General features: G+C 45.6%; 2 protein-coding genes across 2 annotated transcripts in view; both read left to right on the forward strand.

Moving 5' to 3' along the window:
- The window catches only part of SEC63 (SEC63 protein translocation regulator), a 63,670-nt gene extending 58,913 nt beyond the window's left edge, over positions 1–4,757 (forward strand). The window contains exons 19-21 of the mRNA XM_087776439.1: positions 1,436–1,534; positions 2,397–2,501; positions 3,065–4,757. Of these exons, the coding sequence (XP_087632565.1) occupies positions 1,436–1,534; positions 2,397–2,501; positions 3,065–3,208 (348 nt within the window). The 3' untranslated portion in view covers positions 3,209–4,757. The remainder of the gene's footprint in view (positions 1–1,435; positions 1,535–2,396; positions 2,502–3,064) is intronic.
- A 14,778-nt stretch (positions 4,758–19,535) lies between these two features.
- Positions 19,536–25,257, forward strand: part of SCML4 (Scm polycomb group protein like 4) — a 73,017-nt gene continuing 67,295 nt past the window's right edge. Inside the window, exons 1-2 of the mRNA XM_087776736.1 lie at positions 19,536–20,025; positions 20,299–20,460. The gene's annotated coding sequence lies outside the window, so the exon portion shown is untranslated. The remainder of the gene's footprint in view (positions 20,026–20,298; positions 20,461–25,257) is intronic.

Raw genomic sequence — 25,257 nt, forward strand, 5'->3', positions numbered from 1 at the left:
TGGGATCTGGAAGGGGCTCAGTGGTGGTGTTAAAGTCCACCGTATCCTTTCATTCAGTCCTTCTAATACTGTTAGATTAAAAATGAAACAAAACAAAACAACCACTTTCATGTGGCACTGAAGCAACTACCTGATTGTTGTTGGTGTAAATATAGAAAAATTGGCCTCTTGGTCTGGAGCTTGACTTGTAACTGTGATAAATGCACTCTTTAGGGCTCCAGTCTGTTACAAACCTGATCAGTTACTAGACCATCAGGGTAAAAATCGTTTTGCAACGCAGTTTAGCAGCCTAACATTTGGGTTGTCTAAAAGGTATGGGGGTTTCCCCTTTTTTCCCTAAGGGTGAGATTATGCTGTTATGACTATTACCTATCTACTAAAATAATAGATTTTCCCCCCCTCCCCGCCCACTATTCTCACTTTTTTAAAAAAGACTTAAGGAGGTGAAGTAACAGAAACTTGTTTTGCAATACTAAACTAGCTTCTTTGCAATGGAAAGGTTTCAGCTTCTAACAAAGTGGATTTTGCCCAAAATGTGTGTCAGAGGGTTAACCAAAAAGGAGTAGTGGTTAAACGAAGAGCAGTTAATGTTGAAGAGCTATTGTCTTTCCCATTTGAGAATGGTTGTGTCTATGCGCTGAACTGCACCACAGTCTTAAAAATCTGACTCCAATTGAGGGATAAACTATTATATTTGAGCAGTGTTGCTGTCTTTTTATGAAGGACTGCGCTCATTTAATTTCATTTAGTTTAGGAACTCTGCTTTAGTGCCTGCAGTGGCAAGGCCTTTGAGACCTGTAGCTATTTTGAAAGCTGCGTGTGATAGGCAGAAGTTGTTGGGTATCCTTTACAAATATCAGTATTGCCTGCGGTTGTGCTTCCTTGAAGTGGAATCTCGGTATGTCCAAATTCCGACTTTCAGCATATTCCCACTTTTTGGAGAGGCAGAGAAGAAGTGGGGCAAAGCATACTTCCCTGAAAAAGATTGTTTACTGGGAAGAATACTTTACCTGTCTTTTAGTATGCCTTGCTTTATATGCTGACCTTCTTATCCAGGCTGGATTTCTGTTGATGGACCTAAGGTGGTATTATATTGCATGAAGTTGCTCATTAATCCTCAGTGGACGCAATTCTTCAGAACGGTTCCATGTCTCGCATGGTAGCTTAGGCTGAATATACAGAATGAAGCCTCTGGACACCAACAGTTACTTGTGATAACCTGTTTGCTTTCAGTGTGCAGTATATACTATATATTTTATTCATACATATCCAAGAGTTTAGCAAAACAAACAAACAAACAAAAAAACAAACAACAAACCACCTTTCTATCTGTATTATAAGGACCAGTGAATCATAATTACCTGTTATAAAGTGTAGGGGCATCATTTTATTTGACTTCAATAATCCTGTTGGGTTTTTTTTTCTTTTATGAAAGGAAAAACAAGAATGGTGGTGGCTATATATTGCAGATCGGAAGGAGCAGATGCTAATATGTATGCCATATCACGTTTGTACACTAAAAGATAAAGAAGAGGTAAAGTACTTGAAGAATTTTCTTCTGGGGTATTACAAAACTGTACTGAAGTGTCTTATGGTATGCAAATACATTTAGATTTTAATTTTTTCGTACTTATCTCTTAAGATGGAAAACAAATTTTGCTCTCCTGATAAAAGTAGAGAAGAGCCTTTTAACTGTGAAAATTGATAATGGAGAAAGGAAAAAATAATTTAAGATGACTTTAAAGTTTCTTTGCAGAATACATTTTTTTCCCCGATATCAAAAGCTGATGAAAACCAGTATTCATACACAATGATCATTCTTAAAGTTATTCAAATGTGTGAGAAATACTAAGTGTTCTTTTTCTGTAAAGCAGAGGCTGTGACAAATTAATTAGCCTTGGCTCATGTGAACCTTTCTGAGACTGTAACCTTCAGCTGTGTTCTTTGCTTTTCTGAAAAATGGATATTTGATGTATTTTGTTCTTTCAAACTAGATTTTATGTTCAATTTCAAGTAACAGTAGGGTTAAGCTAATACTTTCAGCAGACTAAATATTTTAACCTGTTTTGGATTTTCGAGATTTAGGAAGCATACAACAGGGTGAAATTGTGTACTTAATGTAGAGCTACTTGGTCTAATTCAGAAAAAAATGTGACTCGATTATTCAGCTTTCATGGAAGGTATTGTGCTTGGGTATTCTGTCTCTTTTCTGTGGGTATTTTATTATGTAGAGATTTTCAAAGAAGTGTCACTTGTAAGACACTAAAACTTTCAAAGAAAAAAAAGTATTATTCTGTAGTAGTATTTATTGCTCATTAGAGTACGCAGGTACTTGTTCTAATGTGTCACTTGAAAGTTCTCAGTGAGAACTTATGGCATGAATTCTGTTTTTTTAGGTAGAGCTGAAGTTCCCAGCACCAGGCAAGCCTGGAAACTATCAGTACACAGTTTATTTAAGATCGGATTCATATATGGGATTGGACCAGATTAAACCATTGAAGGTGATGTTTAATTGTGTTATGTATTTATAATGAAAGCTACTTCGTATGGCTATTAAAACCCCAAAAGTTGTGTTATCTTTAAGAATCTGAGCTGTCCTAATTTTAAAACAGTGGCAAGGAGGGACTTAGAAGTGGTTTCTGCCTGATGCCAGTAGTGGCAATTTTATGATGGATTAAATGAGAGTAAAGTTTGATGCTTTCCAGTGTCTGCGTATTTTAATACACATTTTCTCACATTTATTCAATTCCTGCAGTATGGTTGGCTCTGGCTTTATACCTTGAGGTCTGCCATGCTATTTCTGTGTCCTTAGTCCTAGATACATCCAGTTAATGCGAAAAATCTGGCATGCCTTATTTCTGGAAGCAGTTGTTGGTTGGGGGGGGAGTGAGTGTTTGGAGTTTTTTCAGTGGTGTTTTTTTTTTTGTCAGTTTTGTGTGGTGTGTCATTTGTGGGTTTTTTGTTTGTTTGTTTTTGTTTTGCTTTGTTTTCCCAAATTGATGTGTGTGTTGTCTGTAACCCTTTTTTCCCCATCTTTTCTTTCTTTTTCTTTATCGAATTACAGCTGGAAGTTCATGAAGCAAAACCAGTGCCAGAAAATCATCCACAATGGGATACAGCAATAGAAGGTGATGAGGACCAGGAAGACAGTGAGGGCTTTGAAGACAGTTTTGAGGAGGAAGAGGAAGAGGAGGAAGATGATGATTAAACAATACTATTGATTGACTACAATATCTGCACACACTGCAAACTCTTGGTCTGACTGTGGAACTGTACAATAACCAAGCAACACAGTACAGAAGCTTTGAGAAGGCTGAGTTTAATTTTTCTTTACCAATTAAGAGTGCATTATGTAACTTCTCAGTGGAGGTGAAACAAATCTGTTGCCATTGATACACCTTGGGATATGCTTATGGCTCATTATAGCCTTCAAGTGCAGGATGGTGCATTTGTTTCAATTGAAAATAAAAGCTTTTTTTATTATAAATGTCCGAAAGTGTGGGCTATGTATTGTCTGATCAGTTTAGGGTCCAATTTAAATAAAAGGTACTACTAGCTAGGAGGAAACTTTAAATCGATTTTTCTGCATTAGGAATTTATTTTAGAAAAATTTTTGGTATATTTGACATTACAAATATCTGTTGATTGAAACAACATCTGCTCAACTTTCAAACTTGATTGGTTCTGTGGTATTCATTAAATATTTTGCTGTGATACTGCTCACATCATTCATAGCTTTAAAAATCTGTTTTACTTAACTTGATCATTATAAATTGGCATCATACCCATTGCCACATTCCATATATTCTGGAGGGCTGCTTTTTTAGGACTGTTGCCTTTTTATGCCCAAGATTATAATGGAAATCATGAACTTTCTTGACTCTGCCATAGGATACTTATTAATGGCTTAAAACATTTTTAAGCCTTTATTTCATCAGATCAGTAGAAGATCTGAGTCTTTTGATAAACAAAATGTCTGAAAGCAATTTTGGGATCATGTGTTAGGTAATTTGGTGGCTTTCGTGTAATACCTTTATAAAAGGTACATGCTGAAAGCCGAAGTATATTCTTAACTCTGAATCTACCTGACAGTGTCGGAAACATTTTAAGGGCAAAATACAACATGCAAAGAGGGCATGTTTTGTATCAATTTTGAATTCCCATCAATAAACTGGACAATTTGATAGCTGTTTGCATTTGTAATAGTGTGCCTCTCTCTGAGTTGTTTTGTTTTTTGTTTTTTTTTAACCTCAGTCTCCTGCAGGGCTGTAAACAGGACAGTGATTCTATCCCTACACCTGTTTTTTTAAAAAAAAACAAACAAAAAAACCCAAAACAAAACAACCAACCCTAAATAGAGAATAAATTCAGGGAGGAGTGAGTCAGGGCTGTTAGTGTATTGTATGACTTGACAAAAGCCATGGATGGATTCTTCCTTTTCTTCCTCTCAATAAAACAAATGGAAGTGATTAATTAAAAGTTAATTTTCAGAAATACATATGAGTGTTCTGCAAGTAGGAACAGGTGTATTTCTGTTCCTATGTATTGAACTATGAAAATGCAGTCTGTAAAACGTGACAAATTGTTATGCAGGAAAAGTTCCATCCTATGAAAATTGCCCAAAGCCAGAATAGGTGCACACTAATTTGTGACCTTGTTTATTAGAAAGGGTTGTCACTTTAAATGCAAATTTACATTGTTATATTCTTTGTAATTGCAATAGTTGCAAATAAAACTTGAAAATGTTCTAAATGAGATTATGGTATCTTTCAAAATACTTCTGAAGTGCATATCGTGCAGGAAAAACTCTTGTAAAGCATAAGCAGTGTCAGGTGTTCAAACTCAAGAATGAAGACTAGGTTTAAATTAAATGGCTTGTACACTTGACGCCTTTTAACTTCAGTTTTTATTTGCAAAATACAGTAGAGAAATAACAATAAAAAAGCACTAGTTGCATTCCATAGGCTTTCAAGCCAAATACTGCACTGATGAGAGAAATGCTTGAGGAAGAGTCACCAGAGTCACCAGACTCCTGATCATCAAGTAGGCAAAATGAATGCTAAACTTGCATCGTTCTGCCAGAACAATTCGTAGCGAACTGCTGCGGTTGTTAAAAGTTGGGAAGCGATTGTAGTTAGGATATATAATTGATAATAAGAGCATGGGGTGGGAGGGAGTGCTCTGACTATTGATCCCTAAATTTTGACTATTAAAAGTCAAGGTATATACTTGTAAGACGTGAATGCATTGAAGTGATTTTTAAAAAAAACCATGTCCCTGTCTTTTTAAAGATTGAAGCTGACAGCTGGGATTACACTGAAAGTCTGCAAACCAAGGATAATTCTATTGAGCTAACAAAGGCTAAATCTAATACTTCTTCAAATGCGGGTCTCCCGTATTGTCAAGGTAACTTAATAGAAGATGTGAGGAAAAGAATTGCAGTGGTATTGGAAATCTTCATAATGTGAAGAAGGCATGCTGATACTTTCTCTCCTAAAAATATCAGCTTATATAGTTGTGCATCATTTTGCAACACCTGAGACAGGTGGAAAAAGGGGCATGAGGAGGTATTTAACAGGTTCACATGATTAAAAACACCAGCTGCAGACGCACAACTCTTATGAGCGTTACTACATGATTGAATTGCTGGTTGGTCTGTCATGTGGTGTGTCCATTAATAACCATTTTTTAATAACAATTTGCATTGTCATTCAAAGATGGAGCAACAGTTACCAGGACGGGTAAAACTTCACGGGAAGAAGCAGCGTTTTGCGCTCGCTGTTGTGTATGCCTTGCTTTTTGATAGGGTTTAGGAATGAATTCAGCCAATTTTACACCTAAGGCTTTCGAAACTCTGGGCTAGTAACTGAAGAATAAAGAAGTTGTAGAAACAAAATCTGCTTTGCTGCTGCACCCCCTGCTCCTGCTGGCCCAGCTTGTGTATTGATACGGGGTGCAGTAACTTGCAATTAGTAGATGGCAGTACCATGAATTAGATTTAGGGTGGATAAACACCCCTTGTTAAAATACGGGATAAATTCGAAGTAGATATGTGTAGGTAAAAGGAACAAGTTATAAAAGTGGGATTTTTTTTTGTTTGTTTTTGTAAAATTACTTAATCCTTCTGCCCCCCCCCAATGTTGGCAGCGGCGGGTTAATATTAAAGGAAACTTCACTTTTTTTTCCTGGTCTGAGGCTGGATGACTAGAAAGTTACACTTGTGGGAAAAATTGATAAACCCTCTTTAAATTGCAGATGTCTTGTGAATGGGGAAACCCTTAAGCTATCGAGGAAGCGAAGGTGCTTTTCCAAGTGTCCGGGTGTAGTTCCAGGCTGTACTCCAGCAGGGGGAGGCAGGGGCATGGATTTCTCCAGGACACCCTGGGATTCTTCCAGGGAATACCTAGTGTATTTTGAGCTGTAGGTTTGGTTTTGTTTTCCCTCTTTCTGGAGGAGGAAGGCATAGGTGGAGGTTTCTTTTCTCCATTTCTTTTCTTTTAGACAAACTCTGCTGTTACATGTGCATTCCCCCTGTTTTTATGTGTTTATCTGTGGTTTTTTTCCCCAAACGCCTTGCTGACGCTTCATTTACAAACTGCTGAAAGAAAGCCATTTTAAGATCAGAATTATTTAAATTATTATTATTATTTATTAAAAAATAAAAACCCAGCAGAGAAAGAAAGGCAGAGCTTCCTTTTGTAGCAGGAATTGGGGTGTTAATGAGTCCATTTTGAGCCTTGAACGTTGCTTTGCATTTGTTTTTGAAAAAGTAGTTGCATAAGGTGGACACCGCGAAGGTAATTCCAGTTCAGCTGTATTTTAAGCTCTGTGAAGTGAGATCCATTAGGTGGCTCTACCGTGAGGATGCCTGTGCCTCAAAGAGCTGACTGATGGGGGGTACCTGGGGTGCCCGCATCCGCAGCGTGCCGTGGTTGCTCGAATTTTACGTTCCGTGCAGAGACACATTTAAAAATGCCTCTGGCAGCAGCGTCTTTAAAGCCTGCACAGGGCGATGGCACTCTCTTTTCTTAGGGTTCGTCGAAGACCTGGCGGAGGACCCGAGTGCTGGGTTAGAGGTTGAGCATGTGCTTAAACTCATTTCTATTCAGTAAGGTAAGCGTGGGCTTTGTTGGCTGTGCTATGTTGGGGCCTTAGCAAGTCGGGGAACAAATAGAAGAGAGAATTTTGGGTGACTCATGTTCAGTGTTGAACTCTAGGCGGGATACCGAATTTGTACACACTGTACATCTGGGTGATGTTCATGGCTTGCACTTAATTTCTTTCATGTCAATGTTTTGTTTTAAGATGCAATTTGAGCCCACACAAACACTATTTAGTTGGTAGAAATAATTTTCTGCCAAAATTGTTTGTATTTATCGCTCAGTTAAATAACAGAACTGTTACTGGCAATGAAACCTATTAATAAATCTAATTAGCACAATAGATTGTAAAGCTAATGATAATATTTTTAAGCCAAATTGCATGCACTCTACCTAGAATTTAATTTCAACTCTGTGCTGAATCAGGAAGCATTTTCAACCTCTCGCTGTGTATAAGCCTTCCACATATATGCTCTAATAATTAAACAGGGCAGGCGTTAGAGTTACATTGCATGCGTAGAATTTAATAGCACAAAGGAGACTGCGTGGACCACCTTGAGCAATTGCCTTTAATTCGTCCGCCTTTACTTTAAAATAAGGTGTGAGTGTTTTCCTTTTTATGCAAGCAACATAGCTAGATGCTTCATGGCACAAAGCTGGAGACATTCCGGGGAGAAACCCTAGAAAACCTGGACATCTTGCGGGTATCTCCCGCAGGGCAGTCCCCAAGCCGGGAGAGCCCCGGTGCCGCCGGGGCATTCCTGGTCCCACACGGGCCAGCGAGGATCACCCAAGCGTTGCTTTTGGCTTTGCTTGGGCATGGTTATTAGATGCTCCAAAGGCCAGGCTGGTATGAGGCCACCTTTAACGTAAGGTGGCTGAAAAAGAAATGCTGTCCTTGCTGTGAAAGGTTGTCCTGGCTTTTAGGCACGGTTTTCCATCACTGGAGTTGTTCACGTGTACGCCACAGATACAGCATCTTTTGTAGCCTTTATACCCTGTACCATTATACCCTATCAACTCACTTTACTCTCTCCAATGGATACACACCTGAAAAGTATGCAGGGATCAGAATGAGGCCATACTCACCAAAACACCAGGCTGATGTTTCCCACAGCTGGGAAATGGGATAGCAGTGACAGCGGGGGCTTTGCCTTCGTACCTGCAAGCATCCGTACTGAGATGCCTGGATTTATTTGCGTGCCATCCTCCCATCGAGGAGACCCTTCAGGAGAGCGGGAGCTGTGGAAGGCCAGTGGCGTATTGTTTATTGGGCATTTTATTTTTTCCTTCCTGGCACACAACTCCTTCTCTGTGCCCAGATCACAGCTATGGAATTTGTGCTTTCTAATGTATGCGTGTGCAGTAAATTAAACTCAAGTTGAATGACCAATTTCCTTACAGCTGAAGCTCCATTAATTACTATGTGTAAATCACATTAACTGAGATTAGGTTATAATGGCTGTAAAATATACACCGTCCATGACAGGGTGGTGAGATTTGGAGGCCCAGGTGACAATCACTTCGGTCGCTTGAAATGAACAGATGAAATCTGATAGTTCTTGCTTCATTTTGCACCAGGCATTTCGTCCGTCCGAGCCACCCAGCTGTGCAGGTACGTCCAAATCAGTTCAGATGGAGGAGAGCCTGTTGCTTTCTTGGTCCTGTGTACAGCACATGGGTGGTAGCTTCCCATCGCGAGACAATTTGAGCAACCTCATTTATGTCGTTAGCTTCTCTTAAACATCACGTGGCAGAAGGCACTGCTGCCTACAGGTGCTTTTTCCTTAAGCAATGAGGATTTACTCTTTGCAGTTAACTTCCTCACATAAGGTTTTATCTTGGTTGTATCTTTTTATGGTTCCCTCCTGATGTAGATTTGTTAGGTGTATTTGATTCCTTTTTTTTTTTTCCTCCTTCATTGCAGTTGGGGCTGAATAGTTCATTCAGATGATGAAAAGCTGCCCCATTATATTTTACATTCAAATTCACATTTAATATATAGTATGTACGCTAAAAGTTACCGGGGATTTAAAATATGGAGACTTCTATACACAGGCTCTTCGTTTCTTGGCAAAAACTGCCTTTGAAATGTCTGGCCCATCTCTCGGCAAGCTTATAAGACTCAGAGGCGATCAGGCAGGGCAGCTGGGGCCAGTCTCACAGTGAGGTGCAAGTGGCCCATGTCACCTGCTTGTCACCTGCCCTGTGCCCCGCAGAGACCCTCTGCCCCTGGGTCCCAGCGTGGGGGGTCGGGATGTTTTGGATGAGTGAAGAACCTCTTCTCCCATCGGCGTTTTTGCCTGGTGGCTGTGAAAGTCAGGATAATGGGCCCCCACCGCCTGAAGGGCTGTCGCTTTCGGAAAGAGGGTGCTGGTGGAGGATGGCTGGGTGCTGCTGCTCCTCGCAGGATGGCTTTGTCCCCCCTGTGGTGACGCCAGAGCTGGCTCTGCCAGGCACGCAGCAACAGGCAGGATGCTGCATCGAGCGCTTTGGAAGCGATGAGACAAGCCAAGCACTAAAAGCAAGAGAGGATTGGGTGATGAGGCCAGGGAGACCATCTGCATTATAAGCTTAACAGAAGCACAGGGCTTAAAAGAGAAATAGTTGGGACAAAAGCGACTTAGTTTGTCCAGTCCGTTGCCTCCTTGCAGCATCAACGCTGAAGCCAGCCCTGCCTGGTGTGTCTCTAACCTTTCCCTCCAAAAGGCCATTGATGGAGATGCCTCGAGTGGTGCCAGTGAGGTGCCACCGGGGCATCAGTGCCAGGCAGCAGCCGCAGGTCAGCGCGAGCTGCCCGCACGCTGCCTGCACACTGCCCGGCCAGCCCTGCCCAGTGCTGCAGCTTCCATGCTCACTGCTAAAAGCCAATTTAAACAAAAAATAGAGTGATACTGTTCAAACCCCGGTATCTCTTAAAAGGAAAGCATGGCCCTCTCGGTCAAATGTGAGCTGGGGAGACTCGCAGGAATGACAGCAATTAATCACCACGCTGCTTTGAATCTTTATGTAAGTGCTCAGTGTTAAATATACAACGGCACCGACGCGAGGGCTGATACCAGCCTTTGTAATCCAAGTCTCTGTAGATGCGAGGTTGTAGGCTAGGCAATAATAAAATAATTCAGCTTGTTAGACACAGGCAAGGCTTTTTGGTATGCACATCATGCCAGCCTCAAAAATGAAAGAAGTGTCAAAATAGCAGAGGAGGGAAAATATAAGGAAAACCCTAAAATCAACCCTTTTATTTAAAAAATATCACCACTAAAATTAGATTCGTTTTATTATAACCACAATATGATTTCTGAAGTTTAGCAGGTGAGTAATTAATGAGCTAGCTCAGATAACTGCTGGGAAGTATGGTTTGGTTCTCGTTTTTTTTTTTTTTTCCTTTTTTCTGTTGGCAGCTATTCCACAGCTGGAAAGAAAATTTGTCCCTTCTCCAGCACAGAGTGGAGGCCACTTGTAAAGTTTAAACCTCTTTTTCTAGGTCAACTAATTGCTCGCCTGTGACAGGACCTGACAAGTCATTGCAGAGTTACATGTGGATGAAGGACAACAGAGCCTGCCCTGGGATTCTGGGTTTCATGCGACTTTGGGGTACTTTGGGGCTAAACAATACTAAAGTACTTCTCTCACGACCATCGGCAGTGTGCTGGGGGCTCCCTGTGTCTCTCACAGCCATCACCAATCTCTGACGTGTTTATGGAGAGGCGTCTATGTGTTGGCTCCAGCTTGGAGATATGCACGGCGTGCCCTGGGCAGAAACTGGCCTCTACGACCAGTGTTGGACATGGCAGAGGAAGGACACCTGTCCCATGTGCCCATCCATCAGGTTTTTGGGAAGCGGAGTGCTGCATTTATGTTCCTAAATCCACACTCATCACTGAAGCACTTTTTTCCACGCAGGCCTCCTATCTCTCCTCCAAGTGAAGAGCTGTGGCATTTGAGCCCTTGGATCACGATTACCATTCAACAGGCTCTAAACTGTGCCAGGGTTTGGCTGCTGGAGAGGGTCTGCCCCTCCTCGGTCGTACAAGCAGATGCTGCGTGGGGAAGTTTCTCAGCTGAGTTTGTATGCAAACAACATACAGCTCCTGACTGCTGATGGCTATCCAACTCCCCAGCTAATTAAAATCTATAAACTACGCTGGCATATGTAATTTAAAAAATAGCTATGCTATAGTATGACTATGCATGCGTATTGACTAAAAATAGCACTTGCCAAGAGAAAAAAGATATAATTACAGTGAATTTGGATAGCGACTGATTTTATTTTTTCTATTAAGGAAAAGGAGTGTGCAAACATAGCTTATATAGAGACATATATCTTTACTGCTCTTTTAGCTATGGAGAAAAAGCAAATCTACTGGACTTGGACATTTGTATGAAATTTTACTGTATGAAATTGCTATTAATGGCTTTCTCTCTGACAGGTTTTGCTTGAGGGTGGCAGCTGAGCCTGCCCCAGCTAGTGAGATGCAGGGCTCCTCTTGCAGGAGTCAGGAGATGGCACCATCGCACCTCGCCTGCCCTCTCTTTCTGGTGTGCGAGCAAGTGTTCAGCCTGGGGAAGAGAGGCTTTCTGCGTGACATGGCCGTGCAATGGCTGCTGGGCAGCACCCACGGTGAAGGCGTCGTTTTCTCCCTGCTGCAGTCATTAATGTTTGGAGACTACAATTTTGGGACTGAACCCTTGGCTGGGAATGGCTCTCTTGACCTTCATTCCCCTCAGGTGTGACGTGCGTCGGCCATTATCAACCACCCTGCCTAGCATCTTCAGCACTGTTCCCCCCATGATTTCTGTGCTAACATGCTCTCGGGAGTGCTGTGTTTTTCAGGATGGGAATAACATCTGCTTTCCTAGAGCCCCATTTGATACCCCTCTCTGCCAAAAAACGGCTTGCCGTTGCTTCTCTTTCAATCGCACCCATGCAGCAAGCCCAGCAGCTCAGGCTTTGCAGCTGTCAGGCAGGGCCAGGCACGCAGGGAAGCAGAGCGTGGGCATCTGCGCCGCCCCTGTGCTGAATGGGAGCCGATTAACGAAATCCGGTGGTACCTCGCAGAGGAACGGGGTTTGCTGGCCAGGGTCTCCTGCTGCTGAGCGGGGAGCTGCCGCCTGCTGCCGGGCTGTAGGTGTTTAATTGGTTAAGTGCCTGGGGGGGGCCTGGGATGGAAATGACTGTAAAACCAGCAAAGCAATCCAAGGAACAAAACCCTTTGTCTGGAGGATTTTTTTTTAGTTACTGCTCAGACCCAGTTATCTCTATTGCAGTAAGTCAGGCTATTTGAGCCAAGTTATTTGCGAAAGATGCTCAAAATAGGAAACATTTAGATCGCTGCCTCTGTTTTCATTTCACTGAGCTATTCATTGAATTTATTATTGTACTATGATATTATATTTGTTAAAATAGATTCCTTTTATTTGTCAGATGATTACACTTCCCAGCTCACGATCCCTCACTATACAAAAGCCAAAACTTAGAGCTAAGATCCTGGTTAATCAACTCCTGGAAATTTCCCAGAATCAGAGAAAAAAACATTTAGAAAAGATACTCTTCTACGATAAAACCGAAGGCAGCTTCAACCATTTTGGTTTCCACGATGGTAAATGGATGATGATTGAATTTTCCCTGTAAAAGCAGCGTGCAAGCCTCTGGGACTCTGCAAGGTACGAGCTGCTGTAAAACACGCACCCAAATCACACCCAAGCTCCCTGCTCCATCCTGCGAGCATCGCCGCGAGGACAAGTACCTTTTGTGCCATGCCCTGTGCTCCGGGCATGGGAGAGAAATGGGCTGTGTCTGCCACAAGGTCACCCCTGGGTCTGCCCCGGCCGGCCCCAGGGGAGCATGGTGCTGGTTATGCCTGGTGGCATATACCAGTTACAGTATCCGTGGGGGCAAAAAATGTACTGGTTGCATGAAAACCCTCTGTCTGTGTATTAATGCAGTTCTTACAAGAAAAAGCTAATGTTTCAGTGCGTTGCCTCACAAATAACAGTTCTGATGTGTACGCAGTGAAGAGTTTCTAATTCAGCCTTTCAATGCCTTACCCTTGTCAGGCACTTCTCATGTAATTAGCAGCAGAAAGTCATGCAAGAAACTAATCCTGACTCTTCCTGCATCTTTCCATGGAACGAGATGGGGTAATTGCCATCCATCTCAGCGTTCCTGGAGCAAGACCCTCTGCTCAGCCTCTGCTGAGTTAGTGCTGAACAAAGATGCTGGGCCGTGCCATGCCATGGCGATGTGTCCATTCTCCTGGGAAAAGCCTTCAGAGATGCCAATTCAGGAGGCAGCGGGACCTCTGTCAGCCACACAGCAACGTTTGCCAACACAGAGGCCCAAGGCTGGCACTGTGTCCCTGCCGGCGCTGTCCCTCTGCTGCTTCTCCCCCTCTGCTGCTTCTCCCCCTTCGCAGGAGGGTTTGCTGGGTTGCTGACAGCACGGGTGAAGCCTCCAGCTGCACCCAGGTGCTGAACGGTGAGGCTGTTACCCCCACAGGGTGACACGCACAAGGCTGGAAGGGGGCCCAGGGGCCGGAGGGAAGAGCGGGGCTCCTTCCCCTGCACCCCACAGCTTTTCCCTATGCCAGCACCAGAGTCGCCTCTCTGAGGGATGTGGATGCTGCACCGGGGCAGCACCGCGTGTCTGGAGCCGGCGCTGGGTGCACCCGGGGGGCAGGAGCAGCCCGGCCGCTTCGGCTCTGCCCCAGCAGATTGCTGTACGCTGGGTCTCAAGGGAGTCTCATTAGAAAATATTTGCAGATAAGCAAGTTAGGGTGTTACACCCCAGCCAGCATCGACGCGACCTCCTTGTGCTGGAACTGGAAATGCATCGCTGTTTTAGCATCACTGCTGATGCTGGACAGACAGATATGGTCCATGGCCGGTCACCTTAGTCATATAAACAAATATATAAAAAATGACCATGTGTGTCAAGCACCTTAACCTAGGGGGATGAATAAGGTTTCTTTGTTTCTTAGCTGCAGCAGGTTGCTTTGGTGCTCCAGAATTTTGGCTACGGCTTATTACGCCTTATTCTACCTGCCCGCTTTGGGTGTGGGGGATTTTGCCCAGGCACTCGGCCATTTGGGTGCAGTCGCTCTTGGTTTTTTGCTTGAAAGAAGCTCAGAGGGGAAGTGAGAAGGCACAATTTCTACAGCTCAAAGGATTATTTCTTTTATCACTAAGGATGCCATGTGACTTTATTGCCTTTCCGAGCTCTTTAACACAGCAATAAACAAGTCGTTAAAATATTTTAAAATCAATAAATGTAATAAAGAACTAAGCAAATTACAAAGCCGCTCCTGATGTTTAGTGATTTGGGAAATAATCATGTCCTCAAGCAAGGAGTGAGTTGGGGCGGGGAGGTGTCTGGGTGACCTTGCAGGGGCTGCTGGGCTGGGGGACGGAGGAGGCAGAGCCGGTCCGGAGCCCGTCCCGGGGGCAGAAGGGGCTGCAGGGCGGCTGGCGGGCAAGGGCTGGGCTGGCTGCGGGTCTGAGTGGGATGGGAACCCTGCCCTGCCACCCCTTGTCCATCCAGGCTGCTGCCAGGCTTTTATTTCGGAGTTTCCCTTTGCCTCTGACACGGCCTTAATTTTCAGCTCAGCCTCCTGAGCAAATTGCTGGTGCGCATCGATAAGTCTCTGCGGCTTTACTCAAATTTAGCAACGTGCTTAAAGGAAAGGTGACCTCCAGGGCTGGGCTGGGCAGGGGGTGACTGGCGGGCGGTGTGGGGCCCAGGCAGCCTGGGCATTTCTTGCTTGCCCAAGCGCTGCCATCCTGCCTTGCCTCCTCCGCTGGGCAAGTGGGAAGGAGCCCGGGTGCGAGCGGGGAGCGGTGGCAGCCAGGGCTGGAGTCACAGCCCCTCTCACCGCTGTTTTCAAAGGCTCACGTGTCTAAATGACTTCTCAGCAGCTGTCCTCCCTGGAGACCCACTTGCTTGAAAGATGATACCGCTCTTGTAATTAAGGTAATTGTTTAAATTCATTCCCTTAAACCGGACCCCATCATAACTTAACCAACTATATCTACGCAAGCACGGTGGGGGTTGAAGAGGGTCGGGGCAGGTGTCACGAGATTAATTCAGCATCCAGAAAGATTTATAGGTAAAAATCTTGTTAAAATGAAACGCCTGATAAAGAAAGATGCAGGGAAAAAAATCACATGCAGGGCATAACCCGGGCAGGCAGCTGCCCCAAAAGTCCTGCTGCTGCCGCTGCTGCCTTTCGTGCAGCGGTGACTGAGGGGGTGAACGTCACCCTCGCAGCCAGGCATTTGCTGGTGGCAGAAAGAAGTGCTCCAAGCTCCCTCTGCCCTGCTCATCTGCTGCCCAAATAGCAGGTAGGGCTGCACACACTCAGGCTGTTTCAGGATACTTAATTTCCTTTCTCACTTACCCTGAATGCTTTCTGATTTCATGGAAATCTGAAGGTAATTGAATGTAATTGTTTAAAGAATCGAATTATTTAAATTATAGGGTAATGCTTGAAATAAAATGACAATCTGTGGGAGTTTATTAACGTTGGTGGCGGATGAAGAGCAGCAGAGCGCTGTGTGCTGTCCCACCCGGCGCGGGGCTGCAGGGCTGGGTGTGCCGGGGAGCAAGCGGCTGGGGAGGGACAACGGTGCGAGGTCAGGATCTGGCAGGCTCCTGTGTGGGTGGCAACCTCTGGGGTGCTCGTCCCTTACTGGCAGAGCCCGGGCCGTGGCCAGGTTTGTGCTTGGTCCAAAATGGCCTGGGCAGTTCAGCAAGAGCTGGTGGGTCAGTCCCTCTTTGAGGGTGTTCCAGGGCATCTACAGGGATGACAGAGATTACCCTGAGGATCAGTGCTGTTCCCGTACCTGTTCTCCACATCCACATGGATGGCGATGGGCATCTGTGACCCCAGCCAATGTTGTTAGCAAAAGAGGAGCCCCCAGCAGACAGCAGGGCAGGGTTTTGGTGTGGCTGCTGGTATTTCAGATGTGACTTCAGGTGGCCAAGGGTAAAATTAGGGTAAAATTTGTATCCATGGCACAGAAAAATATTCAGCTAGTCTGGAGGCAGGTAAGCAAAGACCTTGCCCCCAGGAGGCCAGGCGAGCTAGGGGCTAATCCAGCACTCACGTCCAAACCCTGGGCATTGGGCTGCCTCCCAGCTGGTCATTAAAGCCCTCACCCCACGCTCCATGCCGTGCCACTGCCCGCCCCAAAAGCTTCACTCCTGCGTCTGGGGTCTGTTCCTGTTGAGAGGAGGCTGTGAAGACAAGCAGCAGAGGGAAGAGCTGAAAAATAATTGATGAAAAATAGGTGAAAGACAAATATCAGGACACTGATGAAAAGAGCATGGAGGGAGATGGAGGACACAATGAAAAAGATTTGTATTTAAACAAAAAAATTTTGCAGATTGACAGTAGCCCATGGTGCTAATAGTCATCGAAGCATCGACAGGAGACAGGAGACTTCAGTTGTGCTCCTTGCTCTGCTATCACCTGCCTCTCCGTGCAGAGATCCTTAATATTTATCTGCAGTATCATCTTCATTTGCAAACCCTATGCCTACAGAGGAAAGCATTTTAGCATTTTTGAGGCTAGCTGACACCCAGGGCCTCAGGTAAGTAAGACAGTATTTTTTCCCCCCACTTTGTCACCTTTTTAATTTCTATTTGGAAATGAAGCGAGTGATTACTTCGCTCAACTGTGTTTCTGTTGCTTGGTGGGCAGATTTACTTGGGCAGCGATTTAAAGCTCCCCCACCTCCTCCATCTCCCCTCCCTGCCCTGAAGCCAGGCTCATCTCTCTGCATGAGGGCGAGTGGTGTGGGCAAGCCTCAGGCTGGAAGGACCAGCCTTGGGTTGAAGCACATCAATGCGCAACCGCGGCTGCTCACGTGGTGCCCGATGCGGCATGCAAACAGACCATTCCCCTGAACCATCCTGGGCAAAACCTTCCCCTCGGCCCCACCTCTGGCTCATCTCCCTTTGCCCCTCGCCCCTCTCTTGTGGCACCCAAGATCTGGAAATGAGCCTTGCATTTGACTTCATAGCAGATGTAAATGCTTCGAACCATTCCTCCGAGGCTATCTCATCCTCCCTTGCTTTTTGCCGTAAGTTAAGCTGCCCTCCAGACCAGCTGTATGTTATAAACCAAAATTCAAGACTCTCTAAATTAAACTTTAAATTCAAGGCTGTCAAATAAGCCCTGCAAAGAACATAGTCAAAAGAGCTCTGCAATCCTTAACTGAGCAAAACTTCCTCACAGTTTTTCCCAAAAACTTCCAATCCCCTCCCCAACACTTTGCTATCATGTTGCATTGTATTAATATCAAATTTTTTGTCAGAGGCCGCAGCTGATGCCTCTGCGCTGTGCTGTTCTGCCAGCCCGCCTGTGCGAGACGACATCGGTAACATGGTGTGACACAACCAACAGCATTGAGTGTGACAAGCCACAGCAGCAATGCGTCTGCTGAGGCGATGTGAAACGACAGGAATGGCTAAGACTCATGCTCAAAATTTTAAACAACTTAAAAGAGAAGAGAGGCTTTTTAAAAGATTCTGTCATGTTTTTTCTTAATCACTAATACTTTTCCTCATTTATCCTATTAGGGAACTTAAAACTGGAATTTGAGTGGTGCTCCAGTTTCTTCCATTTTACTCTAGTATGGGAATCCATGAGTGCAGGCCCACTGACCTTGATTCCCCCCCCCCCCCCAAAAAAAAAAAAGAAGAGGGAAAAGGGGGATTACAGGACTTTGGCAGGATGAAGGCCGGGCTGAGTGCTTGGGTACTTCCTTACCCAGCGTGTTTGTGAGTACCATGGGTTTCATACACCAATAGCGGAAGACAGAAAACAGTTGTTCCAGTTCTGTGCCGATAATACATTTTTCACACCTACAATGTCTGTCAAATCTATAGCAATAGAAGCAAAACAAAAAGGAGAAATGCTGCCTTGTTTCTCCTTCATCTACCAAACTTTAGTTTTTTTTTTCTTTAAATGTACAAAGTTTTTCTCTAGCCATGACTTTAAGAAAGAAATAAACACCCCAGCCATCCTCCTGTCCTTATTGTGCTTGCAAGGGACCAGTGGTGTGAGCTTGAGCATCTCACCTTGCTCGCCATCGCTGGTGGGCAGGTGCTTGCCCTCCTCCCCGTCGCCAGGGAAGGGCACCAGCATGGCCCTGGCTCTTATTGGTACGAACAGTCCAGGATCTGGGGTTCCTTGCTTTTCCTCTTCTTCCTCGGTAAATATAACAGGCTTAATGTTCATCTCATCTTCTGTGGGAAGTCAAAAGTAACTCACCTAAAACCTGTAAAGCCAGGCTAGCACAAAACCAGTGTGCAGGGACCACAAAACCAGCAGAACCAGTAACCACGGCTGCAAGCCTGGCTGATGAGGCATTCACAGGAGTGGAAACAAAGAGAGGTGAGCAGCACATTTTGGCTTGCGATGAGTACTGAGTAACAATATATGTGAGCATGTGGAGTGGGCAGCGGGGAGCTGCGCAAAACTCACAAACAACCGCGACAAACCCCTTTGCTGGGATAATTTGATATAGCACAGTCAATGGAGCATGGCAGGATTATTATGATCGTTATTTATTATATGTATTACAGATTTCTTTTTTTTTTTGTGGTAAGAGCTGCTATTGCTGCGCTAAATAAGGGGAGACCTGGTGCCTTCTGTGATGAGTGACTGGAAATGCAGTGAAAAGCCGCTCCTGCATCCTGCCCAAATGCCATGGCACGGCTGCAATAACTGATATTTCTACATATTATGGATATCATTGCCTGGCCATGCCTGTAAAATTATCCACAGAGCCGACTCTGTTTGTGTACAGGTGTGTGTGTGTGTGCCTGAGCAACACTGTACACGCACACCTAGTGTCGCTGGCAAAAAGATCCCAAGCGCTATTCCGCTGATTTCCACGTAAATTATCCAAAACGAAGTGACTGGTCCTTCCCACCCGTGGCATCACGTAAGCTCAGCATCGGGCCAGGCTGCTGCAGGAGCGGGACAAAGGGCTGATGCTACAGTCCCGTTTCCATGGCAACAGAGGAGGGGTAGCGAAACCAGAAATGTTGCAAACACCCCTTCTGCTCATCGCAGCCCAATGCACGTTGTTGCGAAAGATACTGCTATTTGGGGAGGGGGGTGCGGAAAAAGAGTTCAAATGCCTTTACCTTTCAGCTTGCGGAGTTTCTGAAATAAAAAGAAACGGCATTTTTTTTTCTCGGTGTAGCTGCAAAGAGAAAGGAAACGCGACGCGCAGGCCTCGTTTTCTGCGTGTAAAACGTGTGTGTTCTTTAAAAGGCAGTGGTTGGCTGCTTTTCCGGACATGATGTGGTTGAAGCTGTCATCGTAATGGAAATTCATTGCTGTAGCTATGGTAAATCGAGTTTTCTGCCTGTGCTGAATGCATTAGTCTAATGAGATGTTTGCAGCTGGAGAGCTGAGCTGCTGGAGACTTGCACTGTGCTAAGAGACAGGGAGAAGATGGCTTTTGCTGGGGTCTGTGTGACTGTGCTGAAAGTCCTCTGCCCTTTGGGTCCCAGTGCCCGGGCTCTCTAAAGACACTGCTCAGTGTTTTAACCTGAGCAATAGGTAAGGGGAAAGCATGCTTCTTCTTCTCTGCCTGCTGTTTGTCGTTGAGCCTTGTTGGAGCAGTTCTCGTTCTGCTTGTCTGTACGGTAACTTTACAGCTCCTCAGTCGGAGACTCCCTTCACCAAAGTACAGCCTCACGTAGCCCTGCGAGCAGTTTGTGCGAGGAGAGGGGCAGCAGAGCAGCGCGTGCCGCCGGCTCGTGCTGCGCGGCGGCGGGAGCATGTGGGTCTGCACGCACTAGTTGGTGAAGACTTCTGACTACAGAGCACTCTGCATGCAGAGCGGCTTCGGGCTTTTCCAAACCTGAATCCAAGAGGGGTTTGGTTTTTTTTTTGGCTGCCAGGTAAATGCCTTTTCCATTTTAAAAACAACTTATTTTGCAATATACATAGCAGGCAGTATTTATACCAGTATAGTTCGTGGAGCAATTAGTTCAATTATAATGTCCTCATATCTTCAAACCAGATGCTAAGTCGAATTTTTATTCTTAACTGAAAACCGAAGGGAGTGATACTGTTCATACGCTGGGTTTTTCCTTTGAGACTAACAGGCATCTAGCCTATGAGAGACACTGAGGAGCATACTTTAGCAGAGTTGTTTATGTTTGTCTTTTCAGGTGTTTTAAAGGCAACTTTGGGAGAGGACAGAGCACGGGGATGAAGTGGGCGCGCGTGCCCGGCTAGCCCTGCCGGTCCCTCCCTAACTCCCCAAGCCTCCGCCGCCGCCCCAGCCCGCAGCCCACCGCTCACTGACGGAGGGTGAAGCCCGGCGTGGTTCAGTGAGTAATTCAGCCTTTGAGATCTGGGCGCCGTTTCCCTTTCCATAGCTGGCGAATGGCTGCGAGCGTTGGTTTCTTTGCCTCGGGTTCATCATTCCGGCAGCGGTCTGGCGGAAAGAAGTTGCTTTTGGTTTTGGTGCATGCGAGGCTTGTGGCAGGACTATAAAGTTAATCTGGCGAGCTGCAGAAGGAAAGTTGTTTGAATTCTCTGCTTGGAGGGGGATTTCTGTTTAATCCTGGGTTTATTTCAGGAGGCTTCTCAAGACACTTTGCTCAAGGATAGTCCAAGGGCTTTTCAAATTGAATAAAGGCACAATGGGAAACGTAAAGCAGGTAAAGGGGGGGTTAAGTAGCAAATACTTGGAAAGCGGGGGGATGTTGTTATTTGTGGGAGCAGGACTGGAGTCTAAAAAGTGTCTTTGTGCCACAGGAGTACTTACAGCATCCTCCACCACACTGTGCTGCCAGTCCCCGGTCCAGCTAAGCACCCCGGGCTCAATCAGCCAGTGGTGTAAATCAGCACAGCTTCCTTGGCTCCAGCCTCATCTGACACCAGCTGAGGATATGGCTTGGAGATTTGCAAGTTCAGGTTTTGTGATCTTATTTGGATGAGGTGTGTCCCAGTCCTCTCCAGCTGCAGGTGACTTTTTATTTTAATGCAGATGTCACACTGATTTTCCAGATAAGGCAGAGCCCCTGTGCCCCATCATAAAAGTTATTTAGCTGATGCATGTGTTCTTCAGATTAGAAAGGCTGGCAGAGACATGAGCTTTTTCATGATGGGGTGTGGAAGAGGCACAGGAAAAAAAAATCTACCAACAGAAAAAGTACATGTGCTGAATTAAGATCAGAAACTCTACAGAGGGTATACCTTGATAAATGCTTGGTTGATATAGCACAGTGACTCTGGTATTTCTGTTATTTTGTTTATTGGAAGTGTTTAACTCAAGTACTTCCCTGTATTTGGTGGAAAAGAGTAGGTAGAAAGAGGCAATTTTCTTTCTTGGGCCATCAGTGCCTTGCCCTGAGGTTTCTCACCTGCTGGGAACACAGGTGCTTGATGGTGGCTATGGTATCTAGAAAGAAGAAATTGCAGTAGGATGCTTTTCCCTCAGTTCATTCCCTTAGTTCTTTGCTTGTCATAAAAAATTGGTTTCTTGATACATACTAAAAAAAAAAAAAAAGTTTAAAAGGGAAACACCATAGAGCACCCCATCATGGTACATGGGTGACACCCCAAGCTTCAGGAGGCTGAGATGTGACCTTACACAAATGTCTCTCCGATGCCTTCCCTTCCTTGAATTTAAGATAACATAAAAAAAAGGAAAAAAGCAAGACAGGGCACAGGTTGTAGGGTGAAACAAGGAAGCGGGGGTGTGGGACACTTGGCCGTTCACAGCCTGGGAACGGGAGACAGGCAAGCCCTGCCAGCTGGACTCCTGCCCGCTCCCTCACCCAGCCCCACTGGGACAACGCAGGCGAGCGAGGGGCTCGCTGCTGGGACGTGGGCTGCCTCCGTCAGGGACGCATCCATCCTCCTCGTCCCTGGCCATCGCGGGACCCGCCAGCACCCTCACAGCCTCCCCCAGCACCCAGCTCTGGCGGGAGCTGACCCGAACCCCACAGCAGAAAAGGGGATGATTTAGCCAATTCCCCAGCATCACCACTTCTCACTGGGCTCCGACCAGGGGTACCCACGGGCTCCTTTCCTGCTATGGACCAAACTCACGTCACTAAGGCTATCCAATATTCCTAGCTTTAGTTTGAAAACATCCGGGGTACTTTAGTCCTAGAGACCAAGGCATGCTCCCCTCCTGCAAACGGCAGGGAACCCGCGCAAGCCTGGCAAATAAATGCAAGGCATAAAAGCATGGTTCAGGTAAGGAAGACCTTCAGGAAATAAATGGTAAGAATAAGATAGCAATGATTTCTGTTAAAAATTGAATGAAGCAAAATGTTTTTATTTGTTAACACTGAAGTCACAAAGCCCTGTTTTTTTCAGGGGGATTTAGTTCACTTTCATAAAGTATACTTAATGGCATCATGATGTTTTTTGAAAGAAGAACATAATGATGAAAAGAAATAATCCAATTCCCTAAAACCCTGCCCTACTTCTCTCCCTACAGCTTTAAAATGGTGCAAAGGAGGAGTCAGCTTTATTTACATAAAACACTCCCAGCTGAGTTCTCCAGCTGACCATTAAGAGCAGCTACAGTATTTAATAGGTGACAGTCACCACTGGGCTTCCTGCAGTGAGAATAAGCAAATAATTGGTTTACTTATGCAAAGAAAAATTTTCCAGGCTCACCTTAAAGGGAAAAATGAATTACCTATATTAATTCTGTTGTAACAAGTCGCCTCATGAGGAATTGGTTTCCTGTGCAAAGGAAGCAAAATTTTGTCTTTATTTTGCTGTGCCTTAAAAAAACCTCGTTCAAAATTGTGCGTCAGGGGATTACACGCTGCTCTGCCAAACAGAATCACAATATGTGGGTGCATTAAAGGTACTGGCTCAATTTGCTATTGACTAGTAAAACTGAAAATAACGTACAATCTAAGCTAGCATCTTTGCACCAAGTTTTCCTGTTGATGAGAATGAAGGAATTGACAAAAGAAAGGATGATATGCAGTGAAGGTGGGGTTAAAATTTACTAATTAAAGATCTAAACTTCTGATATTCTTTTTTTTTTTTTCATAAAGCCTTATAAAGATGATGAAACTGTAAGTCATTCATTAAGATTGACTGCTCCCTTTAGGAACTAGTATAAATTTGGCCCGAATAAAGAATTGCCCAGAGACAGTCTGGATGTGTAATTATGTTCCACTGAAGGATGAATAATTCCTCTTGAACTGAACCGTTTGCTGTTGCCCTGCAGTTTATCCTGACCCCATCTTTAAAGGTGATTCTCATTGTACAGGAGAAATAGTGCTATAAATGCCAGCCTTTTGCTCTCCGCCTGTTTGAGTTTGTTACTCTGTTCAATTCGGGTCTGGGAAGCAAAGGATGGGGTTTCCTTTCTGTCCCCGGTCGGCAACGGGGCCAGGAATATGCCCCTGGTTTCCTGCCCCTCTTACCTGGCCCATGTGCTGATGCCAGTGCACTCCTGGCATTTGAAATGTCAGACCAACAAAAGCATCCACAGCTGTTGCTCTTGTTGCTTCAAATATTTATATACATGGGGCTCCCAGGAGTATTCCCCTGCATTTTCTTGATTTATGAAAGGTATGACTAAAACTGAGCATTCGGGGTTGTGCCCTTAATTGCTCTCAGTGTTTTGGTTGCCACATTCCTCGCAGAGAGTCTGCTCCCACCTGCGCACACGGACCTTGGGCACCCACGCAGCTCTGCTGCCGCTGGGGGCAGGAGGCAAAGGGAGCTGCACTTGGTGCAAGGCAGGGAAAAGCCCAAGGTCTCACTGCTCCGCAAACCTTGCCCCAGCGTGTGGGCACCACGCATCTTCTCGCCACCAGGCTGCAGCTCCCGGGTCCCAGCTCAGGAGATGGGCAGCTGGCTAGGGCCACCCACAGCTCTACCCCAAATGCACACCAGCAAAGACATGCTTTTCTCCACATCTGGAATCGGTGCTGCACCTGAAGCGGTGCCCAGCTCTGTATGCCGGTTCCCACCTCGGCACAGGGTGCCGGGGAGCAGCAGCAGCTCAGTGGCTGGGGCTTGGCGAGCATGTGTGTACACCTCGCTTTCCCATGAAGAGCCGCCAAGGGTTAATCCTGCAGCACGTGCAGCGATAGACGATTCCAGCATGACCCGATGCAACTTGGTGCTCGCAGCTTCCTCAGTGATCTCAAGCAGCACAAGTAATTTGTAAAAAATCAGCTATATTTCTCTTTGACTTGCTCCTTAGACCTGAGCAGCACATGTGCATGTGCCTTTTGCCAAGGGACCGGACTGCAAGAGCTGCCCTACCTCTCTGTTGTATAAATACCTTTTCCTGAAAGAGGTACTACAAAATGTGGCGCGTTTTACTTGCTGGGAGAACAGGGAAGGTGCGAGATGCTTTCTTCTTTCACTCCATCCTCCTGCAGATGTTATGCACCTGAGGTTTCAATGCAGAAGCTAATTGTGAATGCTTTTGCTTTCAACTGATTTAGATTTAATGGCAGGTGAGGACATGCTGTCCCCACACCCCAGGCCTTGCAGGGCAGATTCCCAAGAGCCAGTTTCCCCACAGGTGACAGGGCTGTCTGCAGGCTGCAGTGAGTCTTTCCTACAAGGAAAGTCCTCCCAGAGCAGGTCCCTGGAGGAAGATGCCAGCCTGAGATGTCTCTGAGCTGAGCAGACTGGCTTGCAGGCAGCTGTCTATGCGAGGGGCTCTCGGTCTGCGTTAGACCCCTCCTGCTAGCAGGAGGAAGCTGCCACGTCCCCATAATGCAGGAGAAGTCCTTGGTGACCTGAAAGCCTCTAAGCAGCGTTGGCCCCCAATGATTTCTTCCTGCCCGCCTGCCGGGGTGGACACCACAGACAGGTAAGTTTTTAACCCAAGACCTTGTCTTGTGACACAGGCAGATTTATTGAAAATTATGGTGGTTGTCATCACGAGAGGCTCTAGGGAATGTTTAGGCACTCTATAAACTCACAGTCAGAGGGAATGTGTTGTTACTCAAACACTGCAAACCTATCAAGGCAGGAGAGAGGAAAGGTGGGAGCGAGGGACCACCACTGGTCCCGTTTGCTGGGTGTGCCATTGCCACTTCCTCTCCCCTTGCCACAAAATCAGTCTCTCAGGTGCCCTCTTGCTCCCCGAGTGCCTCCTGCTGCTCCCTGTCCCCACAGCGCGG

Source organism: Nipponia nippon, unplaced genomic scaffold (assembly GCF_047370975.1).
Source record: "Nipponia nippon isolate SJK-2023a ecotype South Korea unplaced genomic scaffold, ASM4737097v1 scaffold_4, whole genome shotgun sequence".
Classification (NCBI taxonomy): Eukaryota; Metazoa; Chordata; class Aves; order Pelecaniformes; family Threskiornithidae; genus Nipponia; species Nipponia nippon.